Below are 18,829 nucleotides of genomic sequence, written 5' to 3' on the forward strand. Positions count from 1 at the left end.
TTGCCTGGAAATGAGATATAGAATTTAAAAAATTATTTGTGATATAATTAGAACTTTTTTTTCTGATTCAATAGTGCCTCCAAGCTTTGGATTTCTTGCACTCAAACCAAGTGATCCATAGAGACATAAAGAGTGACAATATTCTCCTCGGGATGGATGGTTCTGTTAAATTGAGTAGGTATTTTGATTCCGATATTTAAGAAAATATCAGGGGATTTCTACGGTCCTACTGTCTGTCTTGAGAAGATAATGTGAAAGTGATTTATTTGAGAGAGCTTAATTTGAATTAAAGAACCTGTCTGATAGTCTGTTCCTATAGACTGTGACCAGATTTTTTTTTTGGAATTAATATTTCATAATGTCTAGTAGCATTTTGAATAGATGGATGGCAAATAACTAACTGGAAAATGGAAGAGTTCTATAAATATATGAGAAAGTATTGGGAGGGAGTGATATGGAAGTCTACTAAAGATGGCATCACATTTGTCAATTGTTTCTGACCCCTTTAAAATCAGTAGTAGCTGAAGGATCAGGTAATGATCAGGATGTGAGCAAGACAATTGCGAGCACTCCTTTTAACCTTAAAGGCAGGTTCAGGCACATGGAAAAATCAGCTATTGCAAAAAAGACATTATTTGGGCTCATTTTAATAGACTTTTCTTCTCTACAGCTGATTTTGGGTTCTGTGCTCAAATCACTCCTGAGCAAAGTAAACGAAGCACTATGGTGGGGACTCCCTATTGGATGGCACCTGAGGTGGTAACTCGAAAAGCTTATGGTCCAAAAGTTGATATCTGGTCTCTGGGAATCATGGCCATTGAAATGGTGGAAGGTGAACCCCCTTACCTTAATGAAAATCCGCTCAGGGTAAGTCAGCAAAATTCAGGTACTTCCTATCTCCCCCCCCTCAAAAGGGGGGAAAGAAACAATACCATTTAATGATTCCCCCAAACTGGTAAGAACTAGAACTTTCTTGGAACAAGTAACACAGAGACACTGAGTTATGGTGTATAAATTGCTGAGTGTGAAATGCCTGATTCTCAGTCCCTCTAACAAGAGCCTTCAATATTCTTTAGTCTACAGCTTTCTACTCTGTAACTGTAGAAATGCATGAAAGAAAGAATGTGGGAAGGAAGAATGTTTTTATCATGTGCTATGGTAACATGATCTACCTAGGAAACCCTTGTTTCATAATTACTTTAACAAAGTAAAACAATACATTTCCAGAACACTTATCATTTTTTAAGTTAGATTTTTTTCTTTGTTATCAGTAACAATTCATTGAGCAAGAACATTTTAGTTGACATTGAATGAGACAGAAATAGACGTAGCACCAGCCTGATGAAATCATAAACTTAATTAGAAGACTGTCAAATAGAAGATGAATGGAAATTATTTGGGTTAGAGAACTCAGTTTTCTACTACATAATTGGAGGTTTGATCCTCAAGTGGTCCAGTTACCTCTGAAAAGGGAAATAAAAATGAAAAATAAAAGCTTCCATCTCGTATCCTAACCCCACTGGCTTTTTTCAGAGATGCATAGTTGATCATGAGAATAAAAATCAAAGAAATACAGAAGAAGCACTTGCTTAGTGTAGAAGTGAGTCAGAAGCTATTGGATTATATATAACTTCACAGTAAACCAGAAGCCATATTTCGTATGCACAAAGGATGTGAGTTTTTTTTTTTTTTTTTTTTTTTTTTTTTTTTTTTTTTTTTTTTTTTTTTCTGAATGGAAATAGGCCCAAATTTCAAATCTGCTCTTAAAACTCATGCACACCAGTTTCAAAGGCATTGTCTGTGTCATTATCATGTAGAGTCTAATATCGTGTTTTATTCTTGGTATACAAAACCCATTGTCCTTAGTCATCAGTTAAGTGTGTTCTCATTATGTTTACAAAATCTATACTCAAGCCTTTCTGTATATGGCTTTCTATATATGCAAAGAAATCTCTGAGGTAAATATCTAATTGTTTTGTAGTTGAAATTTTGTAATTGAAAGCCATGCTCCCAGTATAGAGGGAGAGGCCTTCTCTAATATTCTCTCCTTTTGTTTCCACTCTGGTACTTGGCCACTTGTCCTAGTCCTTGCACTGATTAGAAAGCAGGAGATATGAGGGAATGCCCTAATGAATGCTATGGGCTGTTATGCTAGTCTCACATAACAATCTGGAAAGGAGATATGTGCATTGATTAGCTGCCTGCGGGGCTGAGTGGAAAAGAAGGGGTGTTTCCCAACATTTGTGGGTCAGCCCTTCGTGTGTTTAATCGAGTCCACCTCTGACCTGTGGAACAGCACATCAGGATAATTACAAAGGCTTTTCCATTTTTTGCCCATTAAGAAACAGCAATGAAAAAACACATCAGGTCTGGTGTTTCTATGGATTTCCTCTTCTAAGTATTCGAAGTTTAGAGGCACTAAATGGATTACATCTATTTTGCTTTCTGCTTTCTGCTGAATAATTTACAACCTGAAGAATTTAAGAATTAAATAAATGGCTATGCAAAGCAATTGGTCTCAGTAATGCATTTATTGCTCTCTTCTGTTCCCTTGTCATAACTGATCTCTCCTTAGCTAGACTGCTAATTACTAGAAAAAAATGAAACAAGTTTTAATCTCCATATGCATCTTCTAGCCTGAGATCAGAACTCATACTTAATAGCTTGTCTCTTAAAATCTATAGCTTTCTATCAAAACAAGTATTTGCAGATTAATAAACCACAAATTTCAGGAAGCCTACATTAAGACTATGACAAAAAGACCTGTTAGAAAGACGACCATGCTGAATTCCACTGATAAGGATTGATTCTAACTTGATGCCTTATTCTCTTTATGTGATTGGCCTCTGGCTAATTAATCAACAAGCCATGTTGAGCCAGCCTGATTCTGAAGCTCTTTTCTTCTAGACACCAGAAATACTTTTAAGCTTTGCTTGTAAATATTCTATCCTGGTGTTTTCCTAGAGAAAACATGATGTCTTGGCCTAGCTAGCCTTATTTGGGATTTGAAAAGTGTATTCACTGAACCCATGGGAAGATTGCAGACAGAAAGATACAGTATGACAATGTAGGGAGCCCATTTTTTTCATGTTTTGGTGACTAGACACAGTGTTTGGAACTAGAAAATCACGCAACTTTAGGAGAGGTATGAAAGAGCACACAACTATTTCTGAGAAACTATCCTGATCTACCACCAGTTCACCATTTGTGGCTTTGAAACAGGTGGAAGTAAAAGGGAGTGAAAAGAAGATAAAACGGCACTATAGTGACATGCACTTGTGGGGGACAAAAAAAAAAAAAAAAACCAGTTAAGTAGTCAAGTGGACATGTGTCCTGATTATGTAACTTTAAAGCTCTGGGACATTTTGCAAAGCCATTTAAAACCTTTCTAAACCTGTTTCCTTTCTGTTAATAGGGATAATATCCATCTTACTGAATCTACATGAAAATTAGGTGAATAATGCATGTAAATCACCTAGCCCCGTGTTTAGCTTATTGTAGAAAATATATGTGGAAATTCATGAACATGAGCAGAAAAGAAAGGAAAGGTAGAGAAGATAAAGTTCTTTTTACTCACCATTTAATGGATTCACCATTTAATGGATTCACCATTCCCCAAAGAACTTTTATCCTAACGCCTGACTCCCATGGAGTGGGGGATTCTGTACAGTTCAATATAATTACCATAAATAGGTAGCATTAAACAGAACAGGTTGAAAGTGAAGTCTCAGGCTGTGCATTACAAAGTTGCTTGCATTTCACTGTGGCTTGTGTTCTTGTTATGCTTGATTTAAGTGAGCAAATAGTCTGTAAATATTGATTGCTGATGTACATTTGGTACAAAAAACTGACCACTTCTTTTGCCCAGTAATAAAAAGATTGGAATTTTTTAAATGTAAATAAATCGACTTAATTTGCTCATAAAATGTTTTTAAAGCTCAGAGAGTTATTAGCTGTACTGATGTTATGATGTTGGTAACCCTTCTAGAGACAGGGAGGAGACAGCTTTCTTATTGTTCCAGCACAGTGCCTTAAGTTGACACTTGATGTAATTGGCCTTGGACATGTTGTCCTGTGACCCATGGGAAATTTTTAAGCAGCCACCAATAATTAAGTGCCTTATTTTTTCTGTTTGCTGAAGTAACTAGGGCTTAAGACAAACCCAACTTTCTCTGTGAATATGCAAATCAAACATTGATCTTTTGTTGGTACCACCGTCTTTTCTGCTAACAGATGATCTATTTTGTTAAGACTTGTGACCATAAAGACCTGATTCTAAGGAGCTAGTTATTTCTGCCAACCAAAACTTTGATTTTTTTTTTCCTTATCAGCACAAAGAGAGTACCTTTCTTTTAAAAATTACGTTTATACTCACAAATAGTAGGTCTGTTCTTATCAAGCTGTGATGAATTGTGGTACTTGTGAAATGTCTCAGTGCTGTCTACTTGAAATCCACACAGAACCTTTTATAATCCTGTTTGTGTGTGTCATTCTCTACCCCCCCTTTTTTTTTTGGTTTTTCGAGACAGGGTTTCTCTGTGTAGCTTTGCGCCTTTTCCTGGAACTCACTTGGTAGCCCAGGCTGGCCTCGAACTCACAGAGATCCTCCTGCCTCTGCCTCCCGAGTGCTGGGCTTAAAGGCGTGCGCCACCACCGCCCGGCCTCTCTAACCCCTTTTAAGTGTTTGCTTTATGCCTTTGTTTTTTTTTTGTTTTTTTTTTTTGTTTTTTTTTTTTATTTATTTATTATGTAAACAGAAGAGGGCGCCAGATCTCATTACAGATGGTTGTGAGCCACCATGTGGTTGCTGGGAATTGAACTCAGGACCTTTGGAAGTGCAGTCAGTGCTCTTAACCTCTGAGCCATCTCTCCAGCCCTATGCCTTTGTTTTAAGCATCAGTGGGCTGTACCAGTGCTGAAAGCAGTCTGGGATAAAGCATGTGAACCACACATCCTACTTGTCTTCCTCCTTGCTTTTACATTGGAGTCCTCTGTAGAGTTTAAGGGCCAATGACATTGAATTCCATCCCCTAGGAAAAGGAGGAAACTAGGACTAGGCCAAAAGCAAAGCTATATTGCAAGACCTTAATATGGCACTGTTTGCAATGAGAAGTAATTCTTCATCCCTGTTTGAGCACAGTTGTTTAACCAGGAAAGCACATACTTATTCCACTCGTGCTTGTCCATTTCCTGTAAGAAATCATAAGAGCATCGGAGCCTAGTTGAAATCTTGTTCTCTTTTCCTCCTTTTCAGACTTAGCAGTCCTGTAACACTACATATCTTAGTTTCTTTTCTGTTGCTGTGATAAAAATATCCTGATGAAAGGAACTTAAGGGAGAAAATGTTTAAGTTCATAATCTCAGGTTACAATCTATCATTATGGAGAAGTCAGCAGGCGGTAGAAACTTGAAGAGTCCAGTTACAATATCTCTAAAGTCAAGAGAAAAGAACAGTGAATTAACTGTATGCTAGTGCTCAGCTAGGTCTCTTCATTCTTTTACAATACAGTATGCAGGTCTTTATATGTCAGTTAATGGAATAAAGAAAATCCCCACAGACATGCACATAGGTCAACCAAATCTAGACCATCCCTCTTTGAGACTCTCTTCCCAGATGATTCTGGATTATACCCAATTAACAATTAAAACTATCACATTATCCAAAAGGAACAATATTAATTAAGTATACATCTCCATGATTTGACTTTCTTAAATCAATTTTTCTCTTCTGAAAATGGAGTTCATATTTAAAATAAGCCAGCAGCTTAATGCCTAGCATGTACTGGAGCATAATGTAGCTATTGAGTGTGACTATATGTGATTGAGTGCATTACCTCTATGACTATGGAGAAAGAAGGGTAACAATCCAAATAAAGGCCTGCTGGCACATTAAGTGACTTCCTACCTTCCTCTTTACTACACAGATGTCAGATTTCTTACTGTTTCTCTTATGATCAGAGCGTGTATGTCTCAAGATCATTATACAGGATGAGAGAAGCCCTAGCTTGTGAACAACAGCAACTAAGGGCCAAACTGAATCTTGTTCCTCCAACCACTGGAACCTGTGCTGTGGATTGGAATGTCTGGGTTTGATGGCGCGTGCTCATTTGGAAGTAAAGTCAGACATAAACTTCCTGAACATCAGAGAAGCAAGCATACTTTGCTAGCACTCAGTCAATATTGTTTTGAATGTATTTCAGGGAGAGCTGGGAGCATTCCCTTCTTTTTCCATAAGCCACTGTGGAACAGCAAGCTTTATTGATGGGTTGTTGACACTCCTCTTCCTTTGAAGACTTAACCTATGCCTAAAAGGAGGGGAGAGTTGGGATAACTACAAGTAAAATAATTATAGAATAGTAACAGCATTTCTTTTAAATAAGAAAAAATAATGCCTGTCAAAAGATAGGAGGCCCTTAAGAATCATTGCTTGTCAAGAATTCGGCATAGGGAAGTGGGACTTGGCCATATGAAAGCTGCAAGTTTCATTTAGATTATCCAGAAGCAGACAGTTCAAACTGGTGAATTATGAGCCAGAAGAAAGCCAAGGGAGGAACTAATTCCATAGCAAACTAAAATCCAAGAAACTAACCAGACAAAGAAAAGGGAATGTTTTAAAATGTGGTGATCAAGAAACCATTGTTGGCCCAGAGAGATTCCCATATCCTGTGATTTTTCTTATCATTCCTCAGAGTACTTACAGACGGACATAGTTTGGGTATAGCCCAGGGATGCATATGCCTATTCCTCTAATAAGTACCATACCGTTGGCTAAGGAATTAAGTCCATCAAAATCAAAGATCATTGTGAAGAAATGAATCTTGGGTTGTGGTTTACATTTGCCCACTGAAATATCCACTCATATGTTTTATCTTATGGCTTTTGAAATATGAATTTACCAAGAAAATCAGGGTTTTGCTAAAATTGAAGATTACTTCTGACTTTTGTTTTTGTTTTGATTTATGTCCTTTCTAACTTGGTCATATTAACATTTTAGAAAACAGTTTGCACTCTGATAAAAAGATACTTAGAAAGTTCTTAGCTGAGCCTCTTAGCACACCATGCTATTTTCATCAAGGCGGTCTATACCAGGGAAAAGCCAGTTTAAACCAGTGGTTCTCAACCTTCCTAATGCTAAGAGCCTTTATTACAGTTCCTCATGCTGTGGTGACCCCCAACCATAAAATTATTTCATTGCTACTTCATAACTGCAATTTTGCTACTGTTATGAACCATCTGATACACAGGATGTTTGATACGTGATCCCAAAGGGATCTTGACCCACAGGTTGAGAACCTCTGATTGAAATCCTAGTCTAAGAGCTAAGCTGACTTCTTCACCATGCCTTTTACATTTCTTCCATTTGTTTCCTCTCATTTTGGTGATGGAAATAAGGAATTACTTCACCCTCCAATGGCAAAATTCACTAGCACTTCTCATCAAGGAGATGCTAATGAATGGAAAAAGACTAGAAAAAGAGCTTTCTAGCATATCTACCAACTTGATTATGTGAGTCAAAGAGTGAATTCTCTTCCAAGGCCTGTCAGTCAGGAATCTGTTACCTTCTACAGGTTACTTCTTGCTTTAAATGATCACACTTTGAGTAATCTGTTACCTTCCCAGTGTGGACTACAAAGCCCTAGAATTGAGTGGAGTTCCTCGGGCTATTGAAGGGGACACAAGGGAGGGCACCTGACAGGGCTCTTAGTTCCGTCGGAATATTTCCTCTTTAATTCGCTTTCTGTATTGGGCTATCAAATGAGATTCACTTAAACAAAGACACAAGTTTATGATTCTGTGTGGTCTGGTTTTAGGTAGCTATAGAATTCCCTGACACTGCCGGGAAGATTGTAGTGTTGTCTTTACATGTGCTTTAAGAGAAGTGATCTTCAAAAAACATCTCAGACACTTCTTTCTCATCATCTCCAAACCAAATCTGCCCTCTAGAATGTAAAGACCATCCCACCCCGACCCCCATCTCACCCAGAAAAAAAGTTTGATCATGGTATGAAACATGCTGCATGTGAGACATGATAACCTCACACTGATATTAATCAAAAAGAGCACTGTAGTGACACAGCTCTTACAGGGATAAAATAATATGCAAATAAATATATAAATTTAAATATACCTTGAGCCAGAAATTGGGCATGAGCTAATGAAATGAGCGATGTTGGGGGTGATTATTAAGTATAGTCACTTTTTCAGTGGTAGTTATTTTTCATTTTAATTTCATTTCAACTTTTAAATTTTTTGGTTAATGTAGTGATATTGTATTCCCCAATATATCGTGCACCCTAATAAACTTACCTGGGGTCAGAGAACAGAACAGCCACTAGATATAGAGGCCAGAAAATGGTGGCACACACGCCTTTAATCCTATCACTTGGGAGGCAGAGATCCATCTGGATCTCTGTGAGTTTAAAGCTACACTGGAAACAGCCAGGCATGGTGACTCACACATTTAATCCCAGGAAGTGAGCCTTTGATCCCAGAAAGTGATGGCAGAAAGCAGAAAGGTATATAGGGCATGAGGACCAGGAACTAGAGCTGGTTAAGCTTTTAGGCTTTTGAGCAGCAGTTCAGCTGAGATTCATTTAAATGAGGACCCAGAGGTTTCCAGTCTGAGGAAACAGGATCAGCTGAGGAATTGACGAGGTGAGGAAGCTGTGGCTTGTTCTGCTTCTCTGATCTTTCAGCATTCACCCCAATACCTGCCTTCAGGTTTGTTTTTATTAATAAGACCTTCTAACAATTTGTGCTACAGGTTAACAAAAATAATTGAAGCAGAGACTGTGAAGGAACACTGCTTAATGGCTCACTCCTCCATTCTCGAGTTGCTGCCCTGATTTTGCTTACTGCTGCACTGTTACCTGGAAGTATAAATGAAACAAACCATTTCCTTCCCAAGTTGTAGTTAGTCTCGGTGTTTTATCACATCCATGTTGAGAAATCCTAAGACAATGATGTAAGAATATTTTACATAAAATATCAATGATTTCCTTGTTGTTTTCTTTTAATTCTCCAGCTTTATTTGCTAAGTCAAGTGGAGTATATGTTTAAAATTATGATGCAGATTACATTCTTTCCTTGAGTAATTATATGTAAATATCATTGTTAAATGATGAGACATTATCATTATTATGTAACATGAAAAAGTATTTATAAATTATTCTGGATACAGAAAAAACAAAACAAACAATAATTGTACATAGTAATTGAGTCAAGTGAGGTATTTTGGTGTACTGATCAAATCAGGGTAATCAACATTTCAGGACCACAGAAATGAAGCAATAGCAAAATGAAGCCTAGGTTCCTTTGACATCACCTATTTTCTGACCTTTATTTCTCTCTTGTCGTTCTACCAACTGCCTTCCCTCCTGTTGTCCCTTGGCACCTGCCCTTGCCTATCTTTCTTCTGTTTCCTCACAGCTTTTCACTTACTTTTCCTTGACTTCCTGGACCATTCTCTTTTCCTTTTTTTTTTTTTTTTTTTTTTTTTGTAAATCTACATTACTATCCTAACTTTGGAAATGCCCTGTACTTCCAAACTTTGAGTACAACTAAGGTCACATAGGCTCACATCATGAATGCAAGTTGCCTGCTACATGTTTCTTAACAAGAGATTAGAATGACCATATGGGTTGTCAGAGTCATCTGGTATTTATTTTATGGTATTCGCCAATGATTTCTCCTTGGAAAAAAGTATTCCAAAGCTAGCCTGGCACCTATTAAGTCAGTACTACCTAATTATCTTTTATTATCAACCTATTAAGGGGATAGATCCCTAAGTTCATTTAAAATGGCTCCTTAAGGATTAAGCAGCAAAAAAACAGCTCCTCATAATTAGGGGACAGGTGAGAATTTGTATGTAAGACAATATAGAGGTAAATTAGACTACAGTGCTATGCACTGTAGTGTGAAGTTGGAACAAAGTATGGCATACAGTAGTTTGTATATATAGTGGTTTCTTTTTGCAGTCCTGATTCTATTAACCCTTTTAGAAAAACGAGGAATGTCAGAGCCTCTCATGAAATCAATAAACACACCAGAGTAGCAATATGCTCTGGCATTTAACCTCTTAAATCCCAGGTCACGAGTAAACTAAATCATAACGTGTCAACTTGCCCATTGCCAAATCCTGCTCATAAAGCATCGAGTAGAAATTCTAAAATGAGAAGGAATCAGGAGAGCAGGAGATTGCAGGCACCAGCCAGAATACAAGCTGACTATCTAAACCCCCAATATGCATACACACACACACACACACACACACACACACACACACACACACACACACACACGCCTCCCTCTTCCACCTCTGCACATGTCCTTTGTTCTCCATTTCCAAACTAGTAGAGAATGATCAACCACAGAAGGATCCGTTTCCTCTGTATGGGGAAAAACAGAATGAAGTATGCCAGATGTTTATGAATAGTATGCCTCATTTCTTCACTTCCCTTGTCTGTCTCTGCCCAGAGACTGTAAAAAGCGAGAGAGGGTGTCATGCAGCACTTAAGAGCATGGAGTCTGACCTCATACTCCCTGAATTCATATATTGACTTCTACATTATTAGAAGTGTAACACTGGGCAAGCTGTTATTTTTTATCCTACAGTACAGTTTCTTTGCCTGTCCATTGAGGATCATAATAGTATGCGCTAATTTAATACTAATCAGTAAATCAATTTTATGTATTCATACTTGCTATGATCATATGTATACTGATGTTGAATATAGATGAATAAACCTTCTCACTCTTATTGTTTAATGATATTGTACATTCAGTAGATTTTCTGTGGACTCAGTTGGGAACCCACTCAATATGAATAACATAATTTCCATGCAAAAATGGACTATGAATCCCCATTGCTCAGCTTACCACAAGATTTCTCAACCATACCATATCTGCTTTGTAAATTGTTCCATTGTATTTGTACCGAGACTTATACTTGCAAGCATATTTCCATGAAAGTCTCCCGGTTTGTTTTTCAATGACTTAACATAAACTTTATAAACTGCTATAATGAGTTGAAGCCACAAACTAAAGCTTTTTAATTAAATAGTCCCATTTCAGCACTGCCTTAATGGAAATTTATGGGTTACATATGGACTGTCTTGAGACTTCTTTGGAGAAATGTGGTAACTTCCACAGTGAGGGCTTTGATCTTTCTCAACTGAGGAAATTGCCAATAAGGTAAATTCAATTACTGCTCCAATTAGATACACTGCTTTTCTCTTAGTACTTGGGTAAATTCACTTGCACATTAGGGGTAGTGAAAACTTTAATGGTTGGATGTTATTGACAAGATATTTATAGTTATCATAGGGATGTCTACAATACTAGAAAATTTTAGTTACATTTAGTTACAGTGGAAAAAAACTACCATTTTAACTTTGCCAATCATATTTCTAATATAAATGCAGTCTATAAGTCATGGTCCTATAGTGTCTCACCTTAGGAAAAATATACCTCACTTAATGATCTAATATGCTCTAGTATGAGGATCTTCCTTGTTCAGTGTCAGATAGAGAAAAGGAATTTTTGAAACTGTGAAGTTTCTCGGCATAATTTTTTTCAAGTTTCTGGGAGCACTTGTTATCTCCCTTTCATCTCGGGTTTGTCTCAATCAAACAAGTTGTGCTTAGCTTGATCCAGATGTTCTTCCCTTTCATAGTCTATCCTTACATATACTGCTCATAGAACTTTCTTATTTCTCCCCTAGTGAGTAGTGGTAGTCGGCATGACCACACGCCAGGCATTGCCAACTCAAAAATTGTGGTTTTCATTCTTTGCTTATCTTCTTATAATTTAACAGAGTACTTTATGTTCTAAACTTGAATGTTTTGTGTATCAATTTGTTATATTCCCAAAGCAACTAAATTCATAAACTTTGGCTTTTATTATACAATAATAAATCTTTTAAAATATGCATTTTCAACAAATGACTACGAAATACAGAGATTATCATGGATGGTATAGTTTCTGCTTTCCTTGGGTTCACAGGAGGAGTTACACATCTGTAAATAAAAAGTACAACCAAATGCATTGTAGAAACAGACTTATGGACTCTGGAAGCTCAAAAGAGGGGAAAGGCAACTATTCTCCTTGCTTCAGATTGAGGGACACAAGATCTTCTCTGCTAAAACACAAAGCAATCCTCTGAAAGCTGGAGTGGTTGAACACTGCATCTACCTGAGCAAGATGCCAAAGACTGAAGAGGAGATAACATTTATGTTAGTGCCCAAAAGTCAAGTAACAGTTTACCAGATACTAGAAGGAGATGAAGAAAGCAGGAGAGGAAACTGAGAAAGAGCATTTCCTATTCAGGATTAAACAACAAATTGGTGTGATTAATACGTGAGCTTTGGCTAGTGTGTATGGGTGGAAAGAGAAAGTTCTGGTGTGAGAATAGAACAGAGGAAAGCTGAAAAAGGAAGAAGAAAGAAAATCGTACCATATGCCATGCCTATCCTTGCTGTGTCTTGTGGATCAGTGGTTTGGAAAAAAGTATATTGATCCTCTGGTTCCAATGAAGTATTGTTTGGAATGATAAATAGAACAAAAAGCAAAACTCCTTTGACTGAATCATCGTACATGTGAACATAGGGTCCTAAAGTCTCTACTGTTTCTCTCCACCTTCTCCTTCTTCCTCAAATGCTCTTGGGGAGGAATCTAGGGCAATACCATCTGAAACTCATATCTTTGGGTAATAGGAGGCCACTAAGAACTTTTAAGCAGATAAATGAGTGACGAAAAGAAACATGTGAAGAAATATAATTGTTAAAGTGGGTGGGCTTAAGAACAAAAAGGTCGAAATAAGGAAAATCAATTAGGACAGTACAAAAGCTGTCTGAGAGAAGTCCTGATCTTAAGCAAAAATAATGATAAGAGAAGGAAGTGGATGACTGTGAAAGCCATAACTAAATGTTACATAGGTATAATCCAGAAGAATAACTGTTGAAAGTTGTGAAGTTGGTAGTGTGAAACAGGAGAACACAGGGATATTCCTGTGCTTTCTTGCTTACACTAGAAGCAGATAACTATCTACAAAATGTCTAGTCTGGTTTCTAATAGCCAAATCAGTTTCCTAAAATTTTCAGTCACTCTTTAAAAGTGGCACATGATCACTCATGCCCAGATTTATTTTCCCAGTCTTTTTCATCTAAGACTTGGCTTTGCTGGTAAAAACCCTTTTTGTTGTCATTGTTGTGTTGGTTACAACTGTATTTGTGTCTCATTAGCAAGGCAGTGAGTAGCAATTTTCTTTTTTATGAAGACAGCCCCCAGTTTACATACAGGATGTGTTCCAAAAGTTCATTTTTAAGTTAATTATTTGGAACCTATAGTGTATTTTCCCATAGAAACAGCCTTATACATAGTGATTAAGTTCCCAGGCCAGTCCACAAAGGCCAGTTTAGTCCATAATGTAACTGAGCGTGTGGATTTTCACAATGGAAATTAGGTAGAAATAATACTGTTGCAAATAAAACGAAAACAGTAATTGAAAAAAGACATAGTCTGAGGTTTTCGTTTTCCTCGAAGAGCAGTGCTTGATGAAAAGCACATTTAATCCTAAGAGGACAAATGCAATAGATGAAGATTGGACACCACAGCTTTTAAAATGCATTTTAAGTAATGCTTCTGGGTAGGGGTTAAAATAATAACAATTATCAGTATTGTGTTCATTGTAGAAAGTTGAAAAATATATTTTAATATATTTTAAAATCAAGTCACCAGTAATTGTAATGCCAGAGAGAGCTACTTTGAACAAGTTGGTTTGCCTTTACTTTTTTCTTAATCTATGTAAATGTATAGGACATGTTCATTGTACAAAGTTGTAGCTTTTAGATTCATATGTGCATATGCACCTGGATAATTCTATCTTGTCCTTCACCACTCATTCCCTTTCTTTTTCTCAATAGTGCCTCTTCTACTTTCATGTCATAGGCAATCTAGATTTCACGTATGAAAGAAAAGGTATTTTTCTTTCTAGGTCTGACTTATTTTATCTCCTTTACTTCCATCCATTTTCCTAGGAATGACATTATTTTTGTCTCTTATGTGTCCTTCCACAGTCTAGCAATAGTAGTTAAGGTGCATCCATGATGATGAACTTATACTACAACAATAACAACTAGTATTATTAGTGAAGGAGATTCAGATCAATAACCAACCAGGTTCAGAGTCAGCTGTTCAGCTATAAATCAATACAACCTGTGTTCAGTTCCACCTTCCAACAGAAACCATGCCCATGTTATTCTCTAAAATGGACTCTTTTAAGACCTATAGTATAAATAAGAAGAAAATTGAGTTATAGCCATGATTTTGCTATGTATATGCTGAATAGATTTGAATATTTCTTCTTTATAGGCCTTATATCTGATAGCCACTAATGGAACCCCGGAGCTCCAGAATCCTGAGAGACTGTCGGCTGTTTTCCGTGACTTCTTAAATCGCTGTCTTGAGATGGATGTGGATAGACGGGGATCTGCCAAGGAGCTTTTACAGGTGAAAATGAAATAGGACAATTCAAAGGGAGAGTTGCTATGTTGAGCTTTTCCATGTCAATGTGAGACAGTAAGAGATCCCTGTTGGGAGACATATAGTGAGAGTTAGGCTATTGTCATTCAGTTTTAGACTATAGGCATATAAGTATAGGCATGTATTTATTATATGGTTGGCTGATCATGTTGTCTTGCCTTTTTTTCAGAAGAATTTGCATTTTAATCTATAACTCTCTTTTGCTCTTCCTGACATCTTATACCGCAAGGAAAAAAAAAAACAAATGTGACTTTCTGGTATTGTTGGAACTTTTTTCTAAACTTTACTTGTGCCTCTGGATGTTATATGCAAGTGCTCTTGGCCAGAGGTAATTTTCTACATAACTATGCAATTATTTCCATGATATTTGCCACTCTAATGTTCTATTGGTCAAAGTACTTTTGCTTGTGATGCCAAATGGCAGACACCAGCTTGCCTGGGTGAGTAGCATCCAGTGGAGAGTGCCTCTGTAATCATTTGTCCTTTTGATAGCTCTCAGGACCAGTATATAGGATGATAACTGGGGCCTGTCACCTCCCAAACTCTTTATGTATATAATCTCATTAGGTTCTTACAACTGTGTGGGATTTGTTGGTGACCTATTTTGCAGATGTTGAAATAGAGACTCACAAAAGTCTTGAATGGCAAAAGAGCTCTAATTTGAGCCTAGGATTGCCCAATTTTCTGCCATACATGAAATGAAAACTAAGGTAGATTTTTTAAAAGATAGATTTAATTTATAAAGCAGCACATACCCAGGATTACACAAACAGTTTCACTGCTAGAGACCATTCCTTCAGGAAGAATATCAAGACCTGTGGCATCTAAGAACAACAACTGCTTGTCCTCGCTGTGACTTTGAATAATAAGGCCATTCAACAAAAGGTGCAATATTGGTATGCAGAATGCTAACCATAGACTCACTGTGTTTTCGCCTCCTTGTAAATGCTTCACTTCCACTTTGTTCCAAGCCTGTTACCACATATATATCCCTGTGCTGATATCTCTCATCCCTTTTTTCCAAGGATGCCAAAGATACAGGATCATTAATGTAACCACACAGATAAATAGAGCATAGAATCAGTTATCTTTCATTGTTCTGACTCCAAAGCTCCTGTAGCTTATGTCACACAAAAGGACTCTGTTGTGGAAATTTTAATATACCTTTCAAAATGTTGAATTAAAAATGGCCAACAAACATTCTAGAGAAGTTGTTCTCAACCAGTGGGTCATGACCCCTTAGGGTCATATATCAGATATCTTGCATATTGGATATTTACACTATGATTCATAACAGAAGCAAAATTTCAATTATGAAGTAGCAATGAAAATAATTTTATGATTGGAGGGGTCACCATAACATGAAGAACTGTATTAAAAGATTGCAGCATTAAGGTTGGGAATCACTGCCTCAGAGGAAATGTCCAGCCCACAATGGAAAAGTAGGACAGGAGGGCTGAGAAGACATCAGGGAAAGTTATATTGAAATGCCTTTATCAAGCTGATGATGGGTTGAAATTGTGACAGAAATGAGATCTATAAGAAATTAAGTAACAAAAGAAGCTAATGAGAGGTACATTATAGTGAGGAAGAGGTAGAAAGGGGAAGTAAAGATGCAAAGAGGAGAGTCAGAAGGCCCGCACCAGGGAAAGACCGCACCAGAGAAAGGCCCGAGGTAATCGAATATCACAGGTCTGCAAAGAAGCAAATGTTTGAAAGAAGAAACGGAGATTGGCTTGCATCAACTCTTGCAGATGAGCCAAGAGAAATGGTGGAGACACGGCTATTGGGTTTGGCAGCTAGGGAGCCAAGGGTTTTAGAGTAAAATTGATTTTGATGTTCAGTTGAAGATACTTTTTCAAGCCTGAGAGCAGCTCCAGCACCATTCATCAGTTTAAGAAATGTAGAGAGTCTGGCCATTACTGAGTGAAATTTTCCAAGCTCCATATTGAAGAGTTTCTAGATGTGCCAAGTAAGTTTCCATAGGATTTCAAGACACTGAAAAACAAAAAAGAAAAAAGAAATTCTGGACAAAAGCTGGCAGGGATTTTCTTTTAAATTAAATAGTGTCTCAATGAGTGCTCTAAACACGTTTCAATGGGTCTCATATCATATATATTCATATATTTACATTATTACTCATAACAGTAACAAAATTACAGTTATTAAGTAGTGAGGAAATAATTTTATGATTGGGGGGTCACCATGATATGTATTAAAGGGTTGCAGAATTAGGGAGGATGAGAAGACTGTTCTAGCACGAAGGGAAAATTCTACTAATTCCTCCTTTTTTTCCCTTCCTTTCACAGCATCCATTTTTAAAATTAGCCAAGCCTCTCTCCAGCCTCACTCCTCTGATTATAGCTGCAAAGGAAGCAATTAAGAACAGTAGCCGTTAGAACTGCGAGACTTACCCCTCACCGTCTCCCTGATGAGTAAGACTGAACTAAAACTGCTACAGGAAACATGGAAGAAAAGACAGCCGAATGGGGTGGGGGTTCTTTAACTTTAAAGTGAATAGAAACTTCTTATAAGCCTTTTTCCTACTCCCTCAGACTATGTAATTTATTTGTAAGCCTGAACCGCAGCCCACACAGGGCAGCAATGTTGAAGTGACCATTAAGTGGTCACTTCCACCGTGAAGCGAAAGAGCCAGTAGTGAATCCCCTCATTTTGTGCATTTACTTTGAAGAAAAAGATTTCTCAAAGATGCACACTCCCTCTTCATAGTGTTGTGTTTGTTTTTAAGTTAGAGAGTAGTCCCTCTTGCATTCGAACCTCTTTCAAAACTCCTTACCCAATGTGATGTTTTTTCACTTGCATTGTCATTAGATGTCCAGAAAAAAAATAAAAGATGTCAAAATGTTTTTTTAAAAAAAGAAAGAAAAAAGCAAAGAAAAAAACACAAAACAAAAACAAACAAAAATGAAAAAAATAGAACAAGTGCTGTGTGAAGCTGTGGACGTCCATGCCCTAATAGAGTCGCAATTTTTTCTTCTTCTTCTTCTGTAGTGGTGGCTTGGTTTGTGTACCTATTTTTCTGCATTTGTATTGGAAAAGGTTTCCTTTAAGACACTTTCCAAAAGCAGAGAGGAATATGAGTGTTCAGGGTGGGTTTTTAAAAGTTGTGTCTAAACAGAGCTCTAATTGTGAGATCCTGTCACATTTTACAAGGATGCGTAGGTAGTAGTTGAATTGTCATGTAAAGCAGCTTGTTGGCCTCTGTGATAACAGAAAAAAGACACACACTGAAAATGTGACAGTGCTTCTGGGTGAGTCTGAGTTCTAAACCTAGAGTATCCTGATTGGAGAAATCTTACTTACACAAAAATGAGACTTTCTCTGAGAGCCAAAAGGAAAATGCAGAACTCCTTGTTGGACAATAAATCAGCAAAGATAATAGCGAATTTAATCCTCTCTTGTGTTCCTGTAACCTAAGCATTGTACAATAGGCACATTATGAGGAGATAGATCCATTAGCCAACATTCTTCATAATAAAAATTATTCATTTTGACAATTTGTAACACTTAAGAACTTTTTAAAGATCAAGAGATCAGAGATATAGTAAAAAATTCAACTCTGTAAGAAATGGGAAGTCAGTAAAAGCTACATCCCAGTCAACATGGCTCTAAATATTTGATACATTTCCCTATATATCTCTAATCTCTTTTTCAGGATATGGTGTGTTCTTATTTAGTTACTTAGGCTTTTCTCCTTTTAAAGCCTGTTCATAAAGATGTTGAAAGCTCACCAAGAAAATACTTTTGATCTTTATTCATATATCCCAAGAACTATCAGTCCAATAGAATTCCTTTTGTGGCTTGAGGAAAATCCCAAAATTCTACTGTTATTTCATTATATATATATATTTGTTAGTTATTTTTAATCTTCTGAGAGTAGAAAAACATCTGGAAGGTGTCTGCATAGAAAAGTATATGCTTCTCTTGTGAGTGTATAGTCAGTTATATGAATTCTAGAAAGTTGTTTCTCTAATCCTTTGAAAAACCAGCAACCTATGCTATACAACATTTCTTAATTTGTAGAGATAGAGAATCTGAATAGAGTTGACCTACATTCAGCAAGAGGGGAAAGAGATCAATGGCATATGCCTTTCTCCTCTGTGATGTACATCTGTCCATTGGACCATCCATCCAGTCTTTCAAATGAAAGCACTTTCTCTAGAGTTTCTGCTGATCATATAGTGCATATGTTTATGTTGAGAAGATACCACTGGTGGATTTCCTATTTTCCTACATTATAAAATTAGGGTGGGGTTTGCCCCTCCTC

The 18,829-nt window shown here is 37.1% G+C and overlaps 1 protein-coding gene across 1 annotated transcript in view; it reads left to right on the top strand.

Annotated features, from left to right (window-relative positions):
- Pak3 (p21 (RAC1) activated kinase 3) overlaps nt 1-18,371 on the top strand; it is a 48,340-nt gene extending 29,969 nt beyond the window's left edge. The window contains exons 6-9 of the mRNA XM_059251509.1: nt 75-174; nt 671-867; nt 14,371-14,508; nt 16,851-18,371. Of these exons, the coding sequence (XP_059107492.1) occupies nt 75-174; nt 671-867; nt 14,371-14,508; nt 16,851-16,940 (525 nt within the window). The 3' untranslated portion in view covers nt 16,941-18,371. The remainder of the gene's footprint in view (nt 1-74; nt 175-670; nt 868-14,370; nt 14,509-16,850) is intronic.
- The last annotated feature ends 458 nt before the right edge of the window (nt 18,372-18,829 follow it).

This window comes from Peromyscus eremicus, chromosome X, assembly GCF_949786415.1.
Source record: "Peromyscus eremicus chromosome X, PerEre_H2_v1, whole genome shotgun sequence".
NCBI lineage: Eukaryota > Metazoa > Chordata > Mammalia > Rodentia > Cricetidae > Peromyscus > Peromyscus eremicus.